Genomic DNA, 21,116 nt, shown 5'->3' with positions numbered 1-21,116 from the left:
TGCCATCATTTAACCAATATATAGTTGGCACTCGAAAAATGGACACCGTGTATGCGCTTAAAGTAGGGGTGAAATCATCTCTTAAATGACGCAGTTATTAAGGATCTTTAGATCTTTCATAAAGAGCGATTACAAAAATTCCACGTCATAGTTGGTGGTCATAACGGATTTATAAAAGTTGGAATCAAAACACTTGTGCCACGCTACGCTATGATAAGTGCCTCAATTTGAATGGCGCTTGTGTTGATTAATAGCCCAAGAGTGTAGCCCCCAAATGTATATAATAATAGATTTTCTGTTAAAATTGTTTTATTTCAGAACGTCTGCTACTTTCTGGACAACCCTCGTAATACACTATTACATCAATGATTTTTATTGGATATATGATTTAGCTGCGCACCCTAGTGATAGTCTTTAATTTTATTGTGGACAGGTACAATTTACACAACCAACAATAAGAAGCATCGTTGAATGTATGCAATTTCCAAAGTTTTTAATTATGATGACTGCAATTGCATGACAAAAAATTCTTTCACACGCTCCGCTTTGAATCGCTGATAACTGATATATGTATCGTGCAATTACACTACAATTAAAGTGTAACCTATTAACACAGACAATCTTCTCAATTTGTGAACAATGTAATTGTGCTACCCTAAGCAAAACTTAAACGGGCAAATCCCGAGGCAAATCCACACATTGTAAGATGTGTACGCCACAAATAGTAGAAAAGTTTAAATAGTCATTTACTATTAAAGCATGACACATCGAAGAATGCCTATTTTTTATGTTGTGGTCAGTGTAAATGTGCCACGAATTGTAAGGCCGTTTTAAAGCATAATCGACGTAAGGGAATGTCGGCGATTTGGTGTACAGTTGTACGAGAGAAATTGAGTGATAAATAGTGATCTTTATTGGTAATTAGAAAATTGCAATAAAAAATGTCGCATTTCTACCCAGCTTATCCCACTTACCACAGTCGCTCTTAAATGAAATTGTTTACTAATACAAAATGTACATATATTTGTATTTTCTTTTAAAACTTAGGAAATGGGAAACTACTTCATTTAAGAAATCGCATCGGCATTGTAAAACTAATTACGGAATGTAGTTTTTATCGAGGTTTTTATTTATTTTAACAGATAAGTAATTAAGACAATTCAATGGGGTTATTCAATGACATTTGTGAAACTCCCACCAGTGAAATTTCGCGAATTTTTTTCGTATTAACCGGAACATTCTTCTTAATTTGTTAATCAATTTTGACAACCGACTTATCACATCTTTTAATTTGATCACTCATAACGAATTAGCTTATTGGAGCACAAAAGTTCGAATAGAATCATAGCAGAATGAAAAACTACTTCCGTAATTTATTTTCTCATGTCTTCGGGTTTATCACGTATAAATATAAATTCGCGTGGGTAATTATGCTTAAAGTTTCTTTTGATTCATTGAATAGTCCTTCCGAGAGTCCTTCGAATACCATTTGTAGTCGAAATATTTCTCAATTATTTTTGAGGTGCTGTTCCACTCATGCTAGTTACATTTTTTAATACAACTCGCGCAAGCGCTCGTGGTATTAATCAGCGTAACTAGCATTCGTTACAGCACCTCAAAAATTATGGACAATACTTCGACTACTCATGGTATTATATATGAAAATTGTGGTAGTAGTGTACCTATACTTCATTCATTATAAGAAGGTAGTAGATGGCGCTGTGGTTGAAGATATGCACACACAGGAAAAATATTGAAGGGCGCCAAATTTAAAAAAGGAACTAGATTAATTTGAACTACATTATGTCAAATTGTAAAATGTGACTTTTTGATTAATTAGAATACTGTAAAGGTACAACGTGGTGCGCGCGTATCGCAACAGAATTTGTAGCGCATTTTTGCAAATTTATCTGTAAAAATGTAGAATCTCATTTCACTATGGCTGGCTGACTGGTGGGTTGCCAGCAATTTAGGGCCGGTTGAAGAACGCTCGTAGAAAGACGAGGAGTGTACGTGTTTCTACCGGGCTGTGTAATTAGCAACTTTAGGGTCAAGGACGGGACTAGATGATGTGGGGTCGGTGACATCCAGGCGCAATCTCCGAGCTTGGTTTGGTGATTTTTCAGTTTTCTTCTTCTACAGTTTTGGTCCAATTGTTTTCAAACTGGTGTCGTGGGAAAGATGTAAACGCGCTAAACTCCTGTTTAGCGGCCGGAGTTTAGCGGCCGACGCTGTTGCGTTTTATGGAATATGTTTACAATATGTACAAAATTCTGCAATGACAATTTTCCATAATGTTGTTCTTTTAAAGTTTGGCAGAGAATCATCATCATTGACCACATTTAAAACTTTTTGCAATGTTGGAAGTTCATTTTTAAAAAAGAATCTATGGACATGTCTTCGTATAGCTGCTCTTTCAAAGTCTTCGAGGTGGTCATATTTTGTTGTGCAAAGCCGCTTTTTCCTAGGCGAACGTGCAGTGCCACAGCTTTTGACTTCCTTAACAATATTCCACATCATCCTTGGGCCAATACCAATCTCCTTGGAAGTTTGCTTCACAGCTGCAGTTTTACTCATATTTTCAACGCTTGCATTCTTTTTGAAAATGTTATATGCCATAAGTTTTTGGCCACTTCGAATTGGTTTTCCCTTCCTATTTTTGTATTCTTTAGGCTGATCGCCCATAATCACACGGTTAGGTAACTGAAAGTCGGTGCTTTTAAAAATTAAAGAAATTATACCTAATATTCCAGTGTAATCAATAGAAAATGATAAGAACTGGTAATACGCTCAAAAAAGAAGAAATATCCAGCACTGTAAACAGCTAATGACAGTTCGAGACAGTTCGATAGTTAGTTAGCCACAGCAACTACCAACTTATATAACAAAATGCACTCGTTTTATTTTTGTGCATAAAACTGGCTCGTGTTTTAACCAATCACAGTGAAGGTCAAAGCTTCCCCATACTTTCTACCGCTACCTTCTTATAATGAATGAAGTTTTTTTATAGTAGAAAAATCATGTACAAGACAAGAAATAAATATATGGACCAAGGCGCATCGCCTATACAGGGTAATCACAATTTAGTTAGCACATTTAAAAATGTTAGATTCTTTTATGTATGTTTTAAAAGGTGGTGTTTAAGATAGGCTTTAGTTTTTGTTGCAAAATCACAATAAACACATTTAAAATCCTTAGAAACTTTATGTGTTATTAAAATATGTTGTTTAAAATTACTTTTATCATTGGTCCCATAATCACAATCAGCACATTTAAAATCCTTAGAAATTTTATGTTTTAAAAGATGTCGTTTCAAGGCGTGTTTATTATTTGTCTCATAATCACAAGTAGCACATTTAAAATCCTTAAAAACATTATGTTTTAAAAGGTGTTGTTTAAAGTGGGGTTTATAATTTGTCTCATAGTCGCAATTAGCACATTTAAAATCTTTGGAAATTTTATGTGTTAAAGAGTGTCGTTTTAAGTAGGTTTTATTATTTGTCTTGTAATCGCAATTAGTACATTCATATTCTTTAGACACTGTGTGAGTTAAACTGTGACTTTTAAGATACTCTTTATTGTAGGTCTTATAATCACAATTAGAACATTTAAAATCCTTAGAAACATTATGTGTTAAAAGATGTCGTTTGAAGACATGTTTATCATTTGTCCCATAATCACAAGTAACACATTTAAAATCCTTTAAAACTTTATGTTTTAAAAGGTGTTGTTTAAAGTGGGGTTTATAATTTGTCTCGTAGTCACAATTAGCACACTTAAATTCTCTGCAAATGTTATGTATTAAAGAGTGTCGTTTTAAATAGGTTTTATTATTTGTCTTGTAATGGCAATTAGAACATTCATAATCTTTAGACACCGTGTGAGTTAAAATGTGATTTTTAAGATAGTCTTTGTTGTAGGTCCTATAATCACAATTAACACATTTAAAATCCTTAGAAACATTATGTTTTAAAAGATGTCGTTTGAAGTTATGTTTATCATTTGTTCCATAATTACAATCAGCACATTTAAAATCCTTCGAAGCTTTATGTTTCAAAAGATGTTGTTTGAAGTTGCGTTTATCATTTGTCCCATAATCACAATCGACACATTTAAAATCCTTGGAAACTTTATGAGTTAAAAGATGTCGTTTGAAGATGTGTTTATGATTGGTCCCATAATGACAATTGCCACATTTAAAATCCTTAGAAACTTTATGTTTCAGAAGATGTTGTTTGAAGTTGCGTTTATCATTTGTCTCATAATCGCAATCACCACATTTTAAATCCTTAGAAGCTTTATGTTTTAGAACATGTTGTTTGAAGTTGCGCTTAACATTTGTGCCATAATCACAATCAGCACATTTAAAATCTTTAGACACTGTTCTACACTGATTTAAAAGGTGACACTGAAAGTCAGAATGTTGCTGCACTTCATTATAAAGAGGTTTAGAACAAGCTGATGTACTGTTAACTTCGTCCTTTATAGTCAACAATACTTCGTTACTTACTGAAATGTGTCCCTGAAGAAAGGAATGGATTTCTTCTTCTTGTTTTGGTTCGATTTTAATTAGTGGTGTGTCATTACCTCCATCCATTCCTAACAACAATAATGTTATAATTAAATGTGTTAAGCATGTATGTATTTTGATATTAAACAATACCTACAGATGAAGATTTTATGGCATCCAGACATTACTTACTTTCTTTTTCTTAGTACTTCATCTAATTCCTCGAATGGTAATTCAGCACGGTATAAGAATATTTATACCGTGTAATTCAGTAATCAAACAAAATCTAATGCTCATTGCTCAGTGGAACTTGTATGTACTTGTAAATATAACAACTATTTTGAGGTTCTCTTAAGTTGCGGTTCTTCAGCGTTGCCACGTTTAAGTTGGCATCACAGAGATTTCTTACTCTGAGGTTGGCATACAACAAAAGAGAGATAGTGAATCATCCGACTCAATCAGCCATGGAATTATTGCCATGCTTCAAACATTTAAAGGATTAATACGAGACCGCGAGGTGCCTGCCACAGAATATTCTTAAATGACTGATAATAAAGCATCATTTGAAAATAATATACTAACCTTGGGCATAGCTTAGGCATAATTTTCACATCTCATTTTGACGCACCTTGTATAACTGTTGCAGTGTGTAACAGTTGGTACAACGATAATATAAAAATAAAATTCTTAACCAAAAAAGTTAAATGACAATGACAATTTGCACCCTTTTTTTTGTAGATAAATAATGATTTATTTAGCGTAACCAAGACAAGCATAAACAAATAATCCATGGTTTTACGGGAAACGTGCAATTTATTAATTTTTTTAATGTTTTGTATTAGTTGGCATTTCAACTGCCCCACTGCCAATATGCCACTATCGCTGATAACTCCGACATAGGAATAATCGCAAAATTAATTTAAAAATGAATGCCTTACTCTGTTATAAATTCTTATATTTACAATAAATGCCTAGCTTGTAGCGAGTGATCAAATGTTAATACGTTATGGGTATATGCTGGTGCAAAGAGAAGCATGAAGAAAGTGAAACCTATTTTCCACAATCAAGCAATGACAATATTGATAATGCAATACAATCGGTTACGCCATACTCTGCGGCTGAATATTACATGGAAAATACGGAAAAAGGCTGTCCTGATTCTAGCGTTGTAGATAAACTCGTTATAGAAACTTTAGGTATTATCGGTACGCTTGTAGATAAGTATGTCGACTTCATACTTTTCGTAGGGTTAATGTCACGATCGTTTTAGCGAACAGGAGCCTCCTGCATCGATGCTACGTTTACATAATATAGCAGACAACGAAGAGGGATGGATTCAAGTTGTGAAATCTATGGTAAATGTAATACCTATGCTCGACCCTTTGGGTCCGTCGGTAATAACACTCCTACTTGACGACTGCCCGCTGCCGTCCAGAGAATCGGTCCTGCATGTTGCTTCAATGTTCAATTTATCGGCACAGAGCGCTATAGCGGATAGGGCAAACGCTCCGAAGCAAAGAAATATCAGCGTAGTGTTGGGTTGTATAGCTGAAAAATTGGCCGGACCTAGTAGTTTAGGAATTTTAACCAACTCCACTTTAGACTATCTGATAACAAATCTGGTAAGTATTAATAAATGGGGGGAAAAAATGTGTTAAGGCCGCTTGTAGGACATGGACGCCGATCCCCACGTGATTTTATTTTCGTTAATTGCTCTCGAGAAATTCGCCCAAACTAGCGAAAACAAAGCGACAATCATTCGACGGCTGCAGGATGAGATTTGTTGTCCGATTTCGAAATTAGAGCCGTGGATTAATGAGGAACATTTTGTTAGGAGGCAGGTCGGTTTTTGTGCTCAGTGGGCATTGGATAATCTGTGTAAGTTTCAAATTGAATTGCACAATATTATATAGGGCTCTTTTATGTAAGGCATGTCCCAAAGGCAGTTGGTCAGTAAAATTGCATTGGGTTTTAGGTACAGACTAATAAACACCGTGACACAGTTCTCTCAGATTTTTTAAGTGGATGGGTAGTTGGTACTGGGAATTTTTGTACAAGACAATAGTTACTGCCTCATAAGATTACACAATTATGTCTCATAGTGACCACGAGCCCGAGCCTGTAACAGATTTTCCTCTGTTGCAATTGCTAATTGGTAGCACAGAAATAGGAAAACATCCCTTGCAACATCTAAAAATAACTCACTTCCGCTCGCTTTCTTCCATTATGCGCCACTTTTATGTTACAATTTACTTCTGAAGACATTTTCCCACCAGTCACAGCAATGCACAATTCAGATTTGTGATTTTCAAATTCAAAAACCCCCAAATACCAAATTTTCTTGAAATAAGAATTTTGTTTCGCACTCCCATTTAGGGATGCACCCTTTCATGGTAGGAAAAAATTTGAGCAAAATCGGAAAGGACATACCCCAAAACCTATTCACAACAGTCTTTCTTATGGTTGCTGAGAAAAAAATTAAAGAAGAAATGCAAATTCCACACTTTTTTCAGGGTGACACCCAAACGAAACATGTTGTACCCTCAGTTTGTTTGGAAAAAGTGCTTGTTATGATTCACTTTACCATTTTTGAAAACTCTTTGAAAATATCGCTGAAAAACTGAAAATGCCAACTTTGGTTTTCATTTTCCCTAGCTTAAACGGCCGGAAATGGGCGGTTCCCGTTAACACCTTTTATGGGTGCTTTTTTTTCGGAGAATCTCAATCTGTTATCAGAATTTCCATAGCACGCTAGATGTAGAAACTACAGGCTACCACTTGCCTATTTCTTATGGGCGCCACATAGGATTTTTACGGAATGAGATAGAGGACAAAAATCGTACATTATATACCGAGGGACTAAAATGTGTGTTTTAATCCCGAGGGTTCAGATTATTGCCCAAAATGAAGGATTAGGGCGCACTTTAGTCATGTGGTATATATATATATATATATATGCTATTTTTTTGTACTCCTGTAATCGGTTACAGCAATTTCAATGTTCAAATCCAAATTTGAAAGAAAAAAATTTGATGGTAATAATAATAATAATATATATTTAAGTATATTGGAAAATCAATATACCTTGTCATGTCAAGTAGTGACCGTATAATAATAAATGTCAGTTTATGCGAGGTTTAATGTATTTGGTTTAATTTAAAGATTCTCGTTCAAAACTATTGGACAGAAATGATCACTTAAAACTTTACAGAACAAGCTATGAGGAAACTGCTGCCTCACAAATTAAAAAAGATATATGGAAAATGTATCAAATGTGGCTCAAGAACCAAAATGTGCATATGAAGGACATTTCAGTGTGTCACTTTTTGTCCCGCGTCACCTTTTTCTCCCTCCGGGAGTGACACTTTAGTTCCTTAAATGAATGACAAAACAGGTTGATTTAGTCCACGCAGTACAAAAAAGAAATTCATTTTAATGCATCGCCACCATACTCACGTTGATTCAGCAAGATCTACTTACCTGTGGGTATTTTGTTGAGAAGTGAATGTAAAACATTTGATTTTGAAATTTTTCATGTAAATTTATGGGAAGGTATGACGTGGACACATCTTTATTTTTTTCGCCCTATATCTCATTCCGTAAAAATCCAATATGGCGTCCATAAGAAATAAGAAAGTAGTACCCTAAGAAACATATATATAAGAGATGCTAAGAAATAAAGATAGAGGACGCATACGCTGTAATAATACGAACGTATGTTTTGATCCAACATAACCACAAAGTTTGACAGATGAGAGGACGACAAGTAAACATTCGTAACTGCACTAATTCCACAAAAAGTACACCCTTTCCCCATTTCAAGGAGTTCAAATTATTACACCCAATCGAATCAATGAGCCAAAAATGCAGAAATCACGTTTTGTAGAAATAAACAAAAATCCTCTCAACCGTCAAAAACGCTACAGCGTTGCCGTCGTGACACTAATAATGATAAATTTTCTTATTAAGCTGTTTAATTTCAACATATAATTGTTTAGTTTTAACAAATCGTTTAAGAATTTTAAAATCCGTTTAGATCCTTCCAAATATATTATGTAAGTACCTACTATTAATATTCCCCTCAAAATCATCTCGGGAAATGTGACAAGTTCGCTTCCTGTAATGTTTATAAAAATAACGAGATGATGCCATGTTTAGATATCAGCATCAAGGCATCTCTATCTTTATTTCTTATTTTGGGATAGTACCTACATCTAGTTTGTTATGGCAATTTTAATAACAGATTCAGATTCTCTGAAAAAAGTGCCCATAAAGGGTGTTAACGGGAACCGTCTATTTCCGACCATAACGTGAAAACGAAGTTTGATATTTTCAGTTTTTCGGTGATATCTCGGTTATTTTCAAAAGGTTCTTCAAAAATTTAAAATGCGTTTTTCTAGTCACAAAAAGGGGTAACTTTGCCTCCATTGAAGCCACGAATTTGAACCCCCCTGTACATACAACTACGATTATACAACTAACTACATACAGGAGATAATGGTGGTGTCAACATTACATGCAATGAGATCAGTATGTACTTACATTTACAACCGTTACAGGTTGACTTATTTATTGCCTGGTTGTGACTCGTGGATCATAATAATAAGCCTACTGTTTACTGCGAGTCTTGCACTCATATACACATTACAAGTTGTTAGAAAGGATGGCAATTAGCGACATATTAGCTGCCGAAAACGTACGTTTCGCTCGTAGATCATAGATATAGCGTTCAGCCATTAAATCAGTGGCAACATATGTGAGAGAGATAGCTATACATGAGTAGAATACCGAGCATGCGCACTGAGTTGTATGTCAAATTTAAGCTGAATTTATAGTTCCGTATCCGCAACACCGTACCGTAACGTTTGGAATTAAACCCTACTTGTTGCGCGTGAACATTTATAATTCGCGTTAACGTTGCGTTAGAACGGTTACGGTACGTAGGAAATGCCCAAATCTTATTTCTTACGGTCAATCGTGCTAACGCGCTTGTCTTCGGTAGTACTCGGATAATTCAAACAGTTGAGTTTATCCTGACGTTCGTTTCGTTTATTTACAATAATTATTGACACTTGTTGGTTATTATTATTTTGAAATGCACGTTACTCTTACTGACAGATGATATACAATGGCAGAATTCGTTTCGCACTAATGCGCAAGCTCATCTCTTACCACTACGGGAACTATAAATCGTATAATTTTCGGTAACGTAAGATTTTACGGTTCCGTTCTTACGGCTACGGAACTATAAATCCGGCTTTACATTCCCAACATTTCATTGGCGTGTCAGTTCCGTAGAACATAAAGGGGTTTATAGTGTTATTACAGTAGAAAATGCGAGTAGTTTTTACGAAAGTAATAATTAAAATGGTGCGTTTAATTTGTGGGGCACTTAGTAGTACAGAAAGTGGAATTTCATTCTATGAGTAAAGCCGGATTTATAGTTCCGTAGCCGTAAGAACGTAAGAACGGAACCGTAAAATCTTACGTTAACGAAAATTATACGAATTATAGTTACCGTAGTGGTAAGAGATGAGCTTGCGCATTAGTGCGAAACGAATTCTGCCATTGTATGTCATCTGTCAGTAAGAGTAACGTGTATTTCAAAATAATAATAACCAACAAAGTGTCAATAATTATTATAAATAAACGAAACGAACGTCAGGATAAACTCAACTGTTTGAATTATCAGAGTACTGCCGAAGACGAGCGCGTTAGCACGATTTACCGTAAGAAAAGTTACAAAATATGTGCCTTGAAACTCATTATGAAGTGGCCCATTTTTGCGACGCCTATGGTTATCAGCTGTTTACATTCGGATGCTACTGCGCATGTGCGGTGTTCTACTACGGTGCAAAAATATATCTCTGTCTTTTTGTTAGGTATGTTGGCACAGATGCTCCTTATTGAAAGTAAATGGAAGGCCATATCTATGTATACAGTGATGTTTATTAAGAAGTAGACATAGGGATTTATGTGTATTGTTTTTCTTCAGGTCTACTTTTAATAGGCAAAATCTCTTCTGAAGAGCGCCTAATTTTATGCAACCAAAATAACTTCTTAAAACAAATAAAGATCTGGCTGTCAAATGAACTAATTTCAATATTGTTGCTTTGGTTTTACAAAAAATTAATCTCTTTTACGCTCCTTATGGCCGTTTGCACCGACAAATTTAAGCGGAGCTTACCTTAAGCGTGGCTCAAAATCCATGGTAACCATTGTCGCAATAATCGTTGCCATAGATATTAAGTTACGCTTAAGCTAAGCACCACTCAAATTTGTCCGTGCAAACGGCCATTAAACTGTTACTGGCACTAGACCAATTGATAATATCAACTGTTTAGCGCATTTTTGCAAATTTATTTGTAAAAGGTAGCTTTTAATCTCACTTTGGCTGGCTGGCTGGCTGGCTGGCTGGCTGCAAATGTGGGCGCGTAGAAGAACTCTTGTAGAAAGGCAACGGGTGTACGTTTATCTACAGGGCCGTGAAATTTGTCAACCTTAGGGACATGGCTACATGATGTGGGGTTGGCGACATCTGGGCGTCATCCTCGAGCGTAGTATACTAACGTGAAGTTTTTCAGTTTTTTCCTATCTTCTACTACAGTTTTGGTCCGATTCTTTTGAAATTGGTGTCGTCGGAAAGATGTTGTAAACGCGCACAACTCCTGCGTGGCGGAATTTTGTTTTTTGTCCTAGGGGCGAAATTAACGACCTTTTGCGAGGCGCGCGCGCGTCTTCGAGAAGTACTCAACTTCGGGCGCCTTTTACCTTCCGTTGCGAACTCACGCGGTTTAACGTTTCGTAAATCTCGAATCCCTGTCTCTCTTTCTCGTGTCGCCAATAGAAGCGAATTGCGGGTGAACGGGACGTCGGAAGTGGCTACCGTCAAAGGGAATGTGGTAGCCCCCGACCCGATTTTAACTTTAAAAGCGAATTGCGGGTGCACGCGGAAAGTGGGAAACGGTTAGTGAACGTAGTAGCCTTCGACAAGATCTGTTATTGATGGTTGAGTCGAAAGTGGCTAATAGAATACTGATCTGCCACACAAAAATGCGCTGAAGTCCCTTCGATCTCACACGAGGACTTTGATAATTTTTAGCGCATTTTTGCAAAAATTTTTTTGTAAAAAGTAGCTTTTAATCTCACTTTGGCTGGCTGGCTGGCTGGCAGTAAATGCGCGCCCGTAGAAAAACGCTTGTAAAAAGACAAGGAGTGTACATGTAACTATCGGGGCCGTGTAATTAAGAACGTTAGGGATGGGGCTACAAGATTTGGAGTCGACGACATCTTGGACGCCATCCCCGAGCGTATTATACTAACCTGGAGATTTTTCAGTTTTTATCTATCTTCTTCTACAGTTTTTCTCTGATTGTTTTCAAATTGGTGTCGTCGGTAAGATCTTGTCAACGCGCACAACTCCTGCGTGGCCGAATTTTGTTTTTTTTTCCTAGGGGCGAAATAAACCGCCGAAAAGTTTCTTACAGCGCGAATCGCGGTCTCTCTTTCTCGTGTCACTAATAGAAGGTCGAGCTATGTGAAGTACCCAAAAGTTGAATACGATTTTATGCCGGGATTTTAGCGAAACCAAAATGTGAATTACGAATGAACGGGACGTCGGAACTGTGTATCGACAAAGGGAATGTGGTAACCCCCGACGAGATCTTACTGATGGTGCGGAGTCGAAACTTCAAATCCGAATTGTTGCGGGTGATCAGAAGTGGGTGTCGACAAAGGGAATATGGTAACCCCCAAAGGATTTTACTGATGGTGGAGTCAAAACTTCAAACGCGAATTGCGAGTGCACGGTAAGTGACAAAATGGTACCGACAAAGTGAACGTGGTAGCTTTCGGCAAGATCTTATTGATGGTGGAGTCAATATTGGCTAATAAAACACTGATCTGCCACACAAAAATGCGCTGAAGTCCCTTCGATCTCACACGAGGACTTTGATAATTTTTTTTCTTTAGTTGAATACATCGCACACGAACGAGAATAAAAATGCGGAAACCAAAGCGACAATATTCAAATTAATTAATATGACAGCCAGATCTTTATTTGTTTTAAGAAGTTATTTTGGTTGCATGAAATTAGGCGCACTACAGAAGAAATGTATCATTTAAAAGTAGACATAAGGAGAAATAATACACGTAAATCCCTATGTCTACTTCTTAATAAATATCACTGTACATGGTCTAAGGCCTAGCTTTAGCTTTTTGTCTGTCAGAACTTGACAATTAAAATAGGTAAAGGTAGAGACCAATGAAATAAAAGACTAATGCCCGTTTGCACCGACAAATTTAAGCAGAGCTTAGCTTAAACGTAGCTTAAAATCCATGGCAACCACTGTCTCAATTCTAATTTTGCAACCAATTTTCTTTGAATCAAATTTTTCTTTATTTCAACAGAACATAATTGTTTCAGTTATAATGAAGAATCGAAAATTTTCATATCTAACGGTAAATAATTCGCACTTGAACGCAATGCTGAACACTAGCGACGTAAGTGAATATCTCAAAATTTCCCCAAATGGTCTGGAAGCTCGATGTGACGCCTACTCATTCGAAAGTGTAAGATGCACGGCCCAGGCTGATTCAGGTGTCTGGTATTACGAAGTATGCATTATCACTCCAGGTGTTATGCAGATCGGTTGGGCCACTAAGGAGAGCAATTTCTTGAATCATGTTAGTATTTCCCTTTCAAAGTTTGTTTCTCGTTAATACCTCACTTGCAGGATGGGTATGGAATTGGGGACGATAAATATTCGTTAGCTTATGACGGATGCAGAAAGCTGATCTGGTACAACGCCAAATCGGAACCGCAGCAGTTGCCTCGATGGCAACCTGGTGATACGCTTGGTTGCCTTCTTGACATGGATAACCAGCAAATAATTTTTTCGGTGAATGGAAAAGAAATACCGCCTTGCACTCACGTTTTTAGCATGGCCAAGTAAAGTTTTAATCACCCAATTGGTATCGTGCATAAAATTATACTTTGATTGCAGATCCGGATTCTTTGCAGCCGCAAGCTTCATGTCATTCCAACAGTGCCATTTTAACTTTGGTACCGAACCATTTAAATTTCCACCGAACTTGGAGTTTTCAAACTTTAATGATTGTGGTGTATTGGAGCCTGAAAGTAAGAAGGTAATGCCACGTCACATTTATCTGGACCAACTAAGACAGCAGAGCGTTAGAGAGGATAGTTGCACCTTGTGCTACGACAAAAAGGCCTCTGTGCGGCTTATTCCCTGTGAACACGAGTAAGTGGTATATTACCGTTTTTAATTCTCCACTCTACTTCTTTTGCTTCTCATTTAAAATGTACCTTGCCAATGCCTACTTAGAGTGCTTTATAACATGCGAAGTGAATTTCAGAATAAGTGACATAATCACTAGGCCCTTGAAGTTCTTGAGATGGATATTCTTGAATTTCTTGAAATGTTTGAGAATCTTTGTATTTATTACATTATTAAAATTTGTTTAAATTCTTTAAATATTTAACATCCTCATAGTTTTTAAGATATTTTAGGTTGTTAGGATTTTTGAGATGCTTGGAATCTTTCAGTCATAAAATTTTTGAGAACTTTGAGATAAAATTTTTAAGGTTCTTGTTTTTGAGATTCTGGAAATTCATAAAATTCTAGATAATACTAATTGAAAATTCTAAACCCAGTTAAAATAAGAGCTTTGCTCTACACCAATGGCATTGTACCTATAACAGACAATGCCATAAAATGTAAAAACTAAAAGATATCTAGAGAAATGAAATTTAAAAAAATGTTCATATCATGCGAATAAAGGGAAAGAACAAAGAAAACTAAAGCAAAGGAAGAAAAGGAAGAAAAGTAGAAATGAAAAAGCTCGACGCTCAAGGAAAAACTACAACACAAGAGTACTTTCCCCAGTTTTATTTGATTGCATCAGTTATTATCCCCATCCGAGACATTAATCTAATTTCAACCGTTTTTCAGAGGATTTTGCACGTCTTGCGTTAGTCAACTGACCGAATGTCCCATGTGCAGATCAGCAATACATCTTGTTGTAGACGATAATACGTAACATCGATTGTTATTTCTCTATAACGTTTTTTTGCCGCCAATGTTAAATAATTTTCTATAGACTGTATTGTTGTTGGCATAGCAGTTTAAAATATTTACTATTGCATTTATTTGTTTAAAGTTGTATCTGTGTATATCATATGTAAATTAACAACTATCTCTGTCCCACATTGAAAATTTAGAAGAGAATTCGGTCAAAAATATGGGCGTTACGTTTTTTGTATATACCTTTTATTAAATTTTGAAACTTATGGATTAAGGGCTACAAAAAGTTGATATTTTATATTAAAGCAGAAAGAAATATATCAGTCTTTTAAAGACTCTAAATATACGAAAATTCACTATTTGTCTTTATGGAATGCCAAACTATTGTAACGCTTTTAATGTGTATTTATACTATTCAGATTTTCTATAAAGAGTATTAATTATTTTATTGTAAATGAGCCTAAGATGTATATGTATATTAAAATGTATGTATGTTTAGTTATTGTAAATTACCTTATAAGCGCTGTAAAATATATTTTTTAAATTGGTTTGTTGTCATTAATAAAGATTTGTTTATTATTTTGTGTTTATAAATGGTAATTCATCTTGGTCGACTATAGGTTTGAGCAGAAAGTCTGTGTAGGTATAGAGATCTGGAGCATCACTATTCCCAAATTTTTATCATTGTTCTAGAGCAACAATTTTTAGTTCTTTGCAATCGATACCAAAATGTTGAACCTTTTTTTGGGAGAATTTTGTTGTTCCCCAAATGATACCAAGATTTTCCGATAGAAGAACGTTTAAAGAGTTGGTAGCCCAAAGCTATGCATCTAATGTGCCAGACCTGCTAAAAATAGAGTAGCCCAACACAAGCACCATTGCGATATGGAAGAATATGTGTAGAAAAGAATGAACAGATGAAGGAAACCTTCCATTTGTCTCTCAGCTTCTGAAAAGGACGAAACCTTTTTTTTTCAAAGTTCCAGCTTGGCGGGGCGCCATAACCCCCTATACTCCAAACAGATCTGGGAAGTATTTGAAGTTTTTAAATATTATTTTCATAATTAAGGATGGATTGGATGCAGACTCTCATATTTATTGAATTATTATTAGGAAAAAAGAAAAAATTGTGGATTTTTTACTCAACACAAGATACAGTATTAGAGCTATACATACAGGGTGTTTCGAAATTCACGCACACGGACTGTGGGATGGTGTTATACAACGAAAACTTAATAAAAAGTTCCTCAGTGTTTGATCAGAACGGCACTTTTTTTTTCGACGTGCTGAAGCTTGTTTACTAGCAGACGGCGGACATTTTGAACAACTGTTGTACTCGTCCTAATTATAGTTTATTTTGAACCTTTTTTTGTTCTTAAAAATGTGCTGTTATTAAGTTTAACCAGTGGCGCAGCGTAGGGGGGGTGGAGATTTTTGAAACCGCAGTAGCTCGAAAAATAGCGGTCTAATAGAAAATTGGTAGAGGAACTTTTTGTTCAGTTTTTGTCGTATAACACCATCCCATAGTCCGTGTGCGCGAATTTCGGAACACTCTGTATATCAATAAATTCTAACGTGATCCAAAGAAGTCAAGGGAGTCTGAATAGAAGGACTGGAATCTGCATAAATTTGAAATTTCATATTCCCCTAAACTACCACGTTTATAATTTTCTATTTAGTTTATAAAAAACTATGTATACTAACCTAAAGAAATACCCCAATTTGGATTTCAAGCTCACGACAATTACAAAATTAGGTTGAGGCTCCAGACAACATGAAACTTCCGGTTGTACTTGATGGGAATTTCTGGAACTGTCTAATGAGCTATATAGTGTTTCCTTCAATTTCTTGGACAAGATAATCGGCATCAAAAAATAAAGGAGTCAAACTGGCCTGTAACGCGGATATTTAGAAGAGCTTTATACTCCGTTGGGTCTTCGATTTTCAACTCATTTATGTCCTCAGGGAACACGGATGATGCGCACGGTTCCGGGTACACTGGTCATATTCTCCCTGGTTCCAATGAACTGCCTTGGTGTAAACGTTAATTCACCAGGCTGGACAGGTCAGCTAATGGAATTCAGTCACTGGAGTCTAGCCTACTTAATTAATGGAGTTATTGGCCTACTTACTGGCCTCGTGTAAACGCGGCATTACTGTCTCGTAGAAACGCGGCGTTATGGTGAACGCTGAGCCCATACCTAGAACAAGTACCTACGGGGTGCGCCTGCCAATATTAAAAACCGAAGAAATTCATTTTTGAATCAAAGAGGAACGGTTTTAGAGTGATTCACAAAAGTGAACGTCCTTATATGCTATATCGATGCTTGATGCTTCATAGTCCTCTGTTCGTTGGTCCATGCTACTGCTAGTATCTACTATAGCAACTTATTCACTTCGAAAGGCGACACACCTCACAACTCTAAAAAACCGCAGTATGGAAATACATACGAAACGCTCTGTATATACAGCAACCGTTCTGAACAACTGCTGGGAAACAGAGATTCTTTACGACGAAGTTTCACAGAAAGTTGGCGTCGGTAACGGGATTACGTTAGGGGATCTCAATTAATGGCGTCCCAGGTTTTTCACAATGTTATTTTGTTTGTTCTGTTTGAAAATTACAGTATGATATTGTCTGTATGATTCGATTACGAAGTTATTTCCCTGAAGGAAGAGCCCCATACAGTTCCGATTCTTCGCTGTATATGTTCCTTCCTTATCTCGTACCCGCTGCCGTATGGTGGTGGTGGATATCCAAGCCTTCACTTGAGATTCTAGGTTCACAGAGCCTTACAAATTTACATGAATGACTAAAAATATAAATTAAACTTCGAGAAGACCATATAATCAAACCATAACCATAAATTAAGCAAATATTTGCACCAAAAATGAAATCGATTTCAAACAATAAAATTTTTCATACACGTTATCAAACAAAAAAAACAAAACCACACAATGCTCTCTCGACGAAAGCACAAACCAAGATGGCTGTGACGTAAGAAGTGTTCGTGCTCTCGAGACGGCGCTGACAGCTTTCTCCTTCTTCTAAACAGTTGCGCGGTTGCCACGTCTCAAAAAAGTGCATCGTCGTAGTCTATATATATAGTACAGGGCGGACCTCTCAAGTTCTTGATTTCAAGGCACTCTGATGGAAAACAATAACTTGCGGGTGTTGTGTAGGTACGTCTTTTATCCGATAGGTAGAGATCCAAATACTGTCGGTTATTATGTCCGAGTCTACCACCTCATTCCTGCTTTTTAATTATTACAAATGTCCAGTTGGTTCCGAGCCCTCTTAATTAAAATAAAATGTATTAGTTTAGTTCTTTTTCGAGTATCGTGTTATCACAGAACGACTTCTGTGACTGGATAACGGTTTTCAAATGACACCAGAGGGGGCTTTGAAGTGAGTTTGAGAGATGCCATTTGTGGGCCCATGAGGAATGTGCGAGTAGCGGGAAGCGCCATTAGGTATATTTGCGACTTCTGCAAATAGACGTACGTTTCACTATTCTAGTAGAATAATGAGTACAAATATACTAGGTACGCGATCAAAAAAGAGTTGCTGTCGAGTCACCTTTGAAATTTGTGTTTACATAGGAATTAGGAAATCGAACTTCAACTTCCAAAGGCGACTCGACCTGCGACCGCCACTGGTCACCCATTTTTGATCACCCGTTACATGTTATGTTGTTTAAAGGGGTTACGTGTGGACCGAATGATTAATTATTATCTAATAATTTAATTTTAAACAAATAATGTAGATAAACAATTCCATTTTACATGAGTCTGTTTATAAACGTGCCGAAATTTTCAAAAAAGAATGCATTTTTTACGCGATAAGTTAGCAACCTGTAATGCCAACCGTCCACCCAAAAACATCGAGAATTTAATCACGTGCCTACATAATGCCATATATATAAATGCAGTGTTTTTATGGTGGAACAAAATGGCGGGTGAGTTTTGCAAAATTATTAACATTTTTCCAAGCAACCCGTTGCTGACATTCGTTTATTTTTGCAGATATTTCGTTGATACAAGACGACGCAATCGATGATTCAGACGAAGGTACGTGAGCAACGTTTTTATGTCAAAATTTAAAGTGTTTGCATGTGTGATTATTACTGCTCTCTTGCCATTTAGAATGGCGTGGTAAAAATTCTGTTTCTACGAGTTACTGTTATGGTCTTTCGTGCGTAATTCGAACATGTACGCAACGGCATATCGTAAGTTTAATTAATATTACTCTACGCGCCACTTATTTTCACTCGCCCTTAAATTTTGTTCATTTTAAGGTTATCATTGATTCGACGATTCTTAAGTCGCCAATTTGGAGAATACCTGCATTTTTTTAGCCTGCACTTAACCGTATTAACATATCGCAAGGTAAATGCGTAACCGAATTCCTGCAAATTGAAGCTTTCATTCATTATTAAATACCTTACAACCTTGCAGTTAGGTCAATGAACGTCATGGTATTAAGATAATTTGATCTCTGGAGGATGGTACAAAGCAATTTCTTCAATTAGCGAGGTAAAGGACAGGTGCTGAACATTTTTTTTTGTATGCATTTATGTGAACGGTTACTGCAATTATTAGTACGGGTGGGACACATTCAGAGATTTCCTTTTTGCCTACAATTTGTTGAGTGATATTCAATAAGTCGAGGTTTTCAGAATTTATGAAGCTATGACTTGTAATCCCGAACAGTGAAGGGTGCTAATCGGTTCCGATTAGGTACAAGCTTCAACTACAGTCCTAGCGAGTCCTCGACGTTAGGTTTTGCACAGTGACAACCTCTAATAATTGATAACAGCGAATAATAGAGGTGTTCCGCGCAAGGTTTCAACTGTTTCGCATAGGAAGTTAAAAAACAATGCCATTTTTGATTTTTGAAACAATCGGTGGCTCACTACTCACTAGATCAAGTGTAAAAATGTGGCTTTGCTATTTAAAGAGAAAGAAGATGTAGATGATTATGAAGTGAGGATAGAACCAATTGTTTTTCTTATGTGAACCATCATTTTTGGGATCCTCACTCAAAGTATATGGCATACAAAAAATATCAGTTGTAGGGTGTACGTATTTTTACAACCACTGAATTTGTACTTAATCAGTAGTGTGGATTGTATCGCAAGCATTGTAATCAAGAGAAATGACTTTTCCTTCCTTCCCTTCGATATCTCGAGTTGTAAATTTTTTGCAAAGAAAATTATATAAACTTACTTACAAAAATGGTTATAATTCATTTTCCATACAAAATATGGTATTAACTATAAATTCAGTGACTATGAGTTGGCCCTGATAGAGAGATAGACGTATTGGTAAATGTGTAGTGTAGTGCACTTTTAATGTCACCCTTGAACGCGCACTGTCAAATTAATTAATATTAGACATGACCCTAACATTTCCAGGGCTTTCCCTGAATCAAAATTTCGTTGATCATACCTTACATAAGTATTCTCCCTTTCGTGACCTACTCAACATTCCTTAACGAATAGGTACCTACAAACGAGGGTATAAACTATAAAGATTTGAACATGCAGTTCTGAAGGCCTCCATAATGTTCTAGAGCAGTGGTTCTCAACCTTTTAGACACTGCGACCCCCTCTTTAGGTTGAGTATTATTTTGCCGACCCCCCTATGAATTATAATTTTTTTTAAAACAATAATAACGTCTACAATAGTTGTTTTGTGTTTTTTACTTAATAAATTACTGCAAAAATAATAGTTTTTAGTTTTATTTTTCGTATATTTCGCGACTACCACTAACACGTTCTGGGGTCCCGACCCACCGGTTGAGAACCACTGTTCTAGAGAATTGACTTCCAACAGTTAAGTAATACAAAATCAACGTTGAACATGTGGTGGAGGGGCAAACTTCACGAAGTTCCTCTTGCGCCAAAAGTGAACTTTTTTTATAGAGTTCTGAAGTGGTCAGTAATAGTTCCCAAAATCATTAAAATAGTTCAGTAAAAAATCAATGCAAATACGACTAATACGAGATATTAGTTTCGACCTCGCCAATATACAGGGTGGTGCACGGTAAGTAGGAACATAAGGATTTAACATGGGAAATTAGTTTTATGCAATATCCTGCCCTCCTGTACATTTTACAGAAAAAACTGTCGAGTTTAAAGTTGTTCAGAATTAAAAGGTGCATACAAAACTGTTTTTACATGTTTTATTAAGCTTTTGGTATACCGGCAAATTGAAAAAGAAATTTCAACATTTCTGTTATTAGTAGCAATTCATAGAACAACAAAAGTCATGGCTATTGCTACTAATAAGTAATAACAGAAATGTTGAAATTTCTTTTTCAATTTGCCGAATTTGAGGAGCAAATATAGTAATGGAAAATGATCCATTTTTTGTTAATTGCTAAGAAACTTGATATATAATTATTAATTAGTGATGCAAGTTTTATTTGAGGCACCCTGTACTGTGTACCTAGGCCTGTCGTCACATTAGGATGTACATGTACAGTACTTTAACATAGCAGACTCGTCCGCCGTTTTGGAATCCATTAAGAGCATTGAAATAGCAAGGAGAAAACA

The 21,116-nt window shown here is 36.3% G+C and overlaps 1 protein-coding gene across 1 annotated transcript; it reads left to right on the top strand.

The window, feature by feature from the left end:
* The first annotated feature begins 5,187 nt into the window (after positions 1–5,187).
* On the top strand, positions 5,188–15,074 carry LOC116164114 (RING finger and SPRY domain-containing protein 1-like). The gene is made up of 7 exons (XM_031478241.1): positions 5,188–5,731; positions 5,781–6,132; positions 6,181–6,388; positions 12,936–13,195; positions 13,246–13,460; positions 13,516–13,773; positions 14,485–15,074. The coding sequence occupies exons 1-7, from the start codon at positions 5,517–5,519 to the stop codon at positions 14,570–14,572; spliced, it is 1,596 nt and encodes a 531-aa protein (XP_031334101.1). The 5' UTR covers positions 5,188–5,516; the 3' UTR covers positions 14,573–15,074.
* The last annotated feature ends 6,042 nt before the right edge of the window (positions 15,075–21,116 follow it).

This window comes from Photinus pyralis, unplaced genomic scaffold (genome assembly GCF_008802855.1).
Source record: "Photinus pyralis isolate 1611_PpyrPB1 unplaced genomic scaffold, Ppyr1.3 Ppyr1.4_LG2, whole genome shotgun sequence".
NCBI lineage: Eukaryota > Metazoa > Arthropoda > Insecta > Coleoptera > Lampyridae > Photinus > Photinus pyralis.
The sequence above is the reverse complement of the archived record's forward strand: the minus strand, read 5'-3'. Positions and strand labels throughout refer to the sequence as shown.

Coding starts and splice junctions, on each gene's coding strand:
- LOC116164114 (XM_031478241.1), top strand. CDS start 5,517: ATGGGTATATGCTGGTGCAAAGAGAAGCATGAAGAAAGTGAAACCTAT. Junction 6,133..6,180: donor ACTATCTGATAACAAATCTG/GTAAGTATTAAT, acceptor GGCCGCTTGTAG/GACATGGACGCCGATCCCCA. Junction 13,461..13,515: donor CACGTTTTTAGCATGGCCAA/GTAAAGTTTTAA, acceptor CTTTGATTGCAG/ATCCGGATTCTTTGCAGCCG.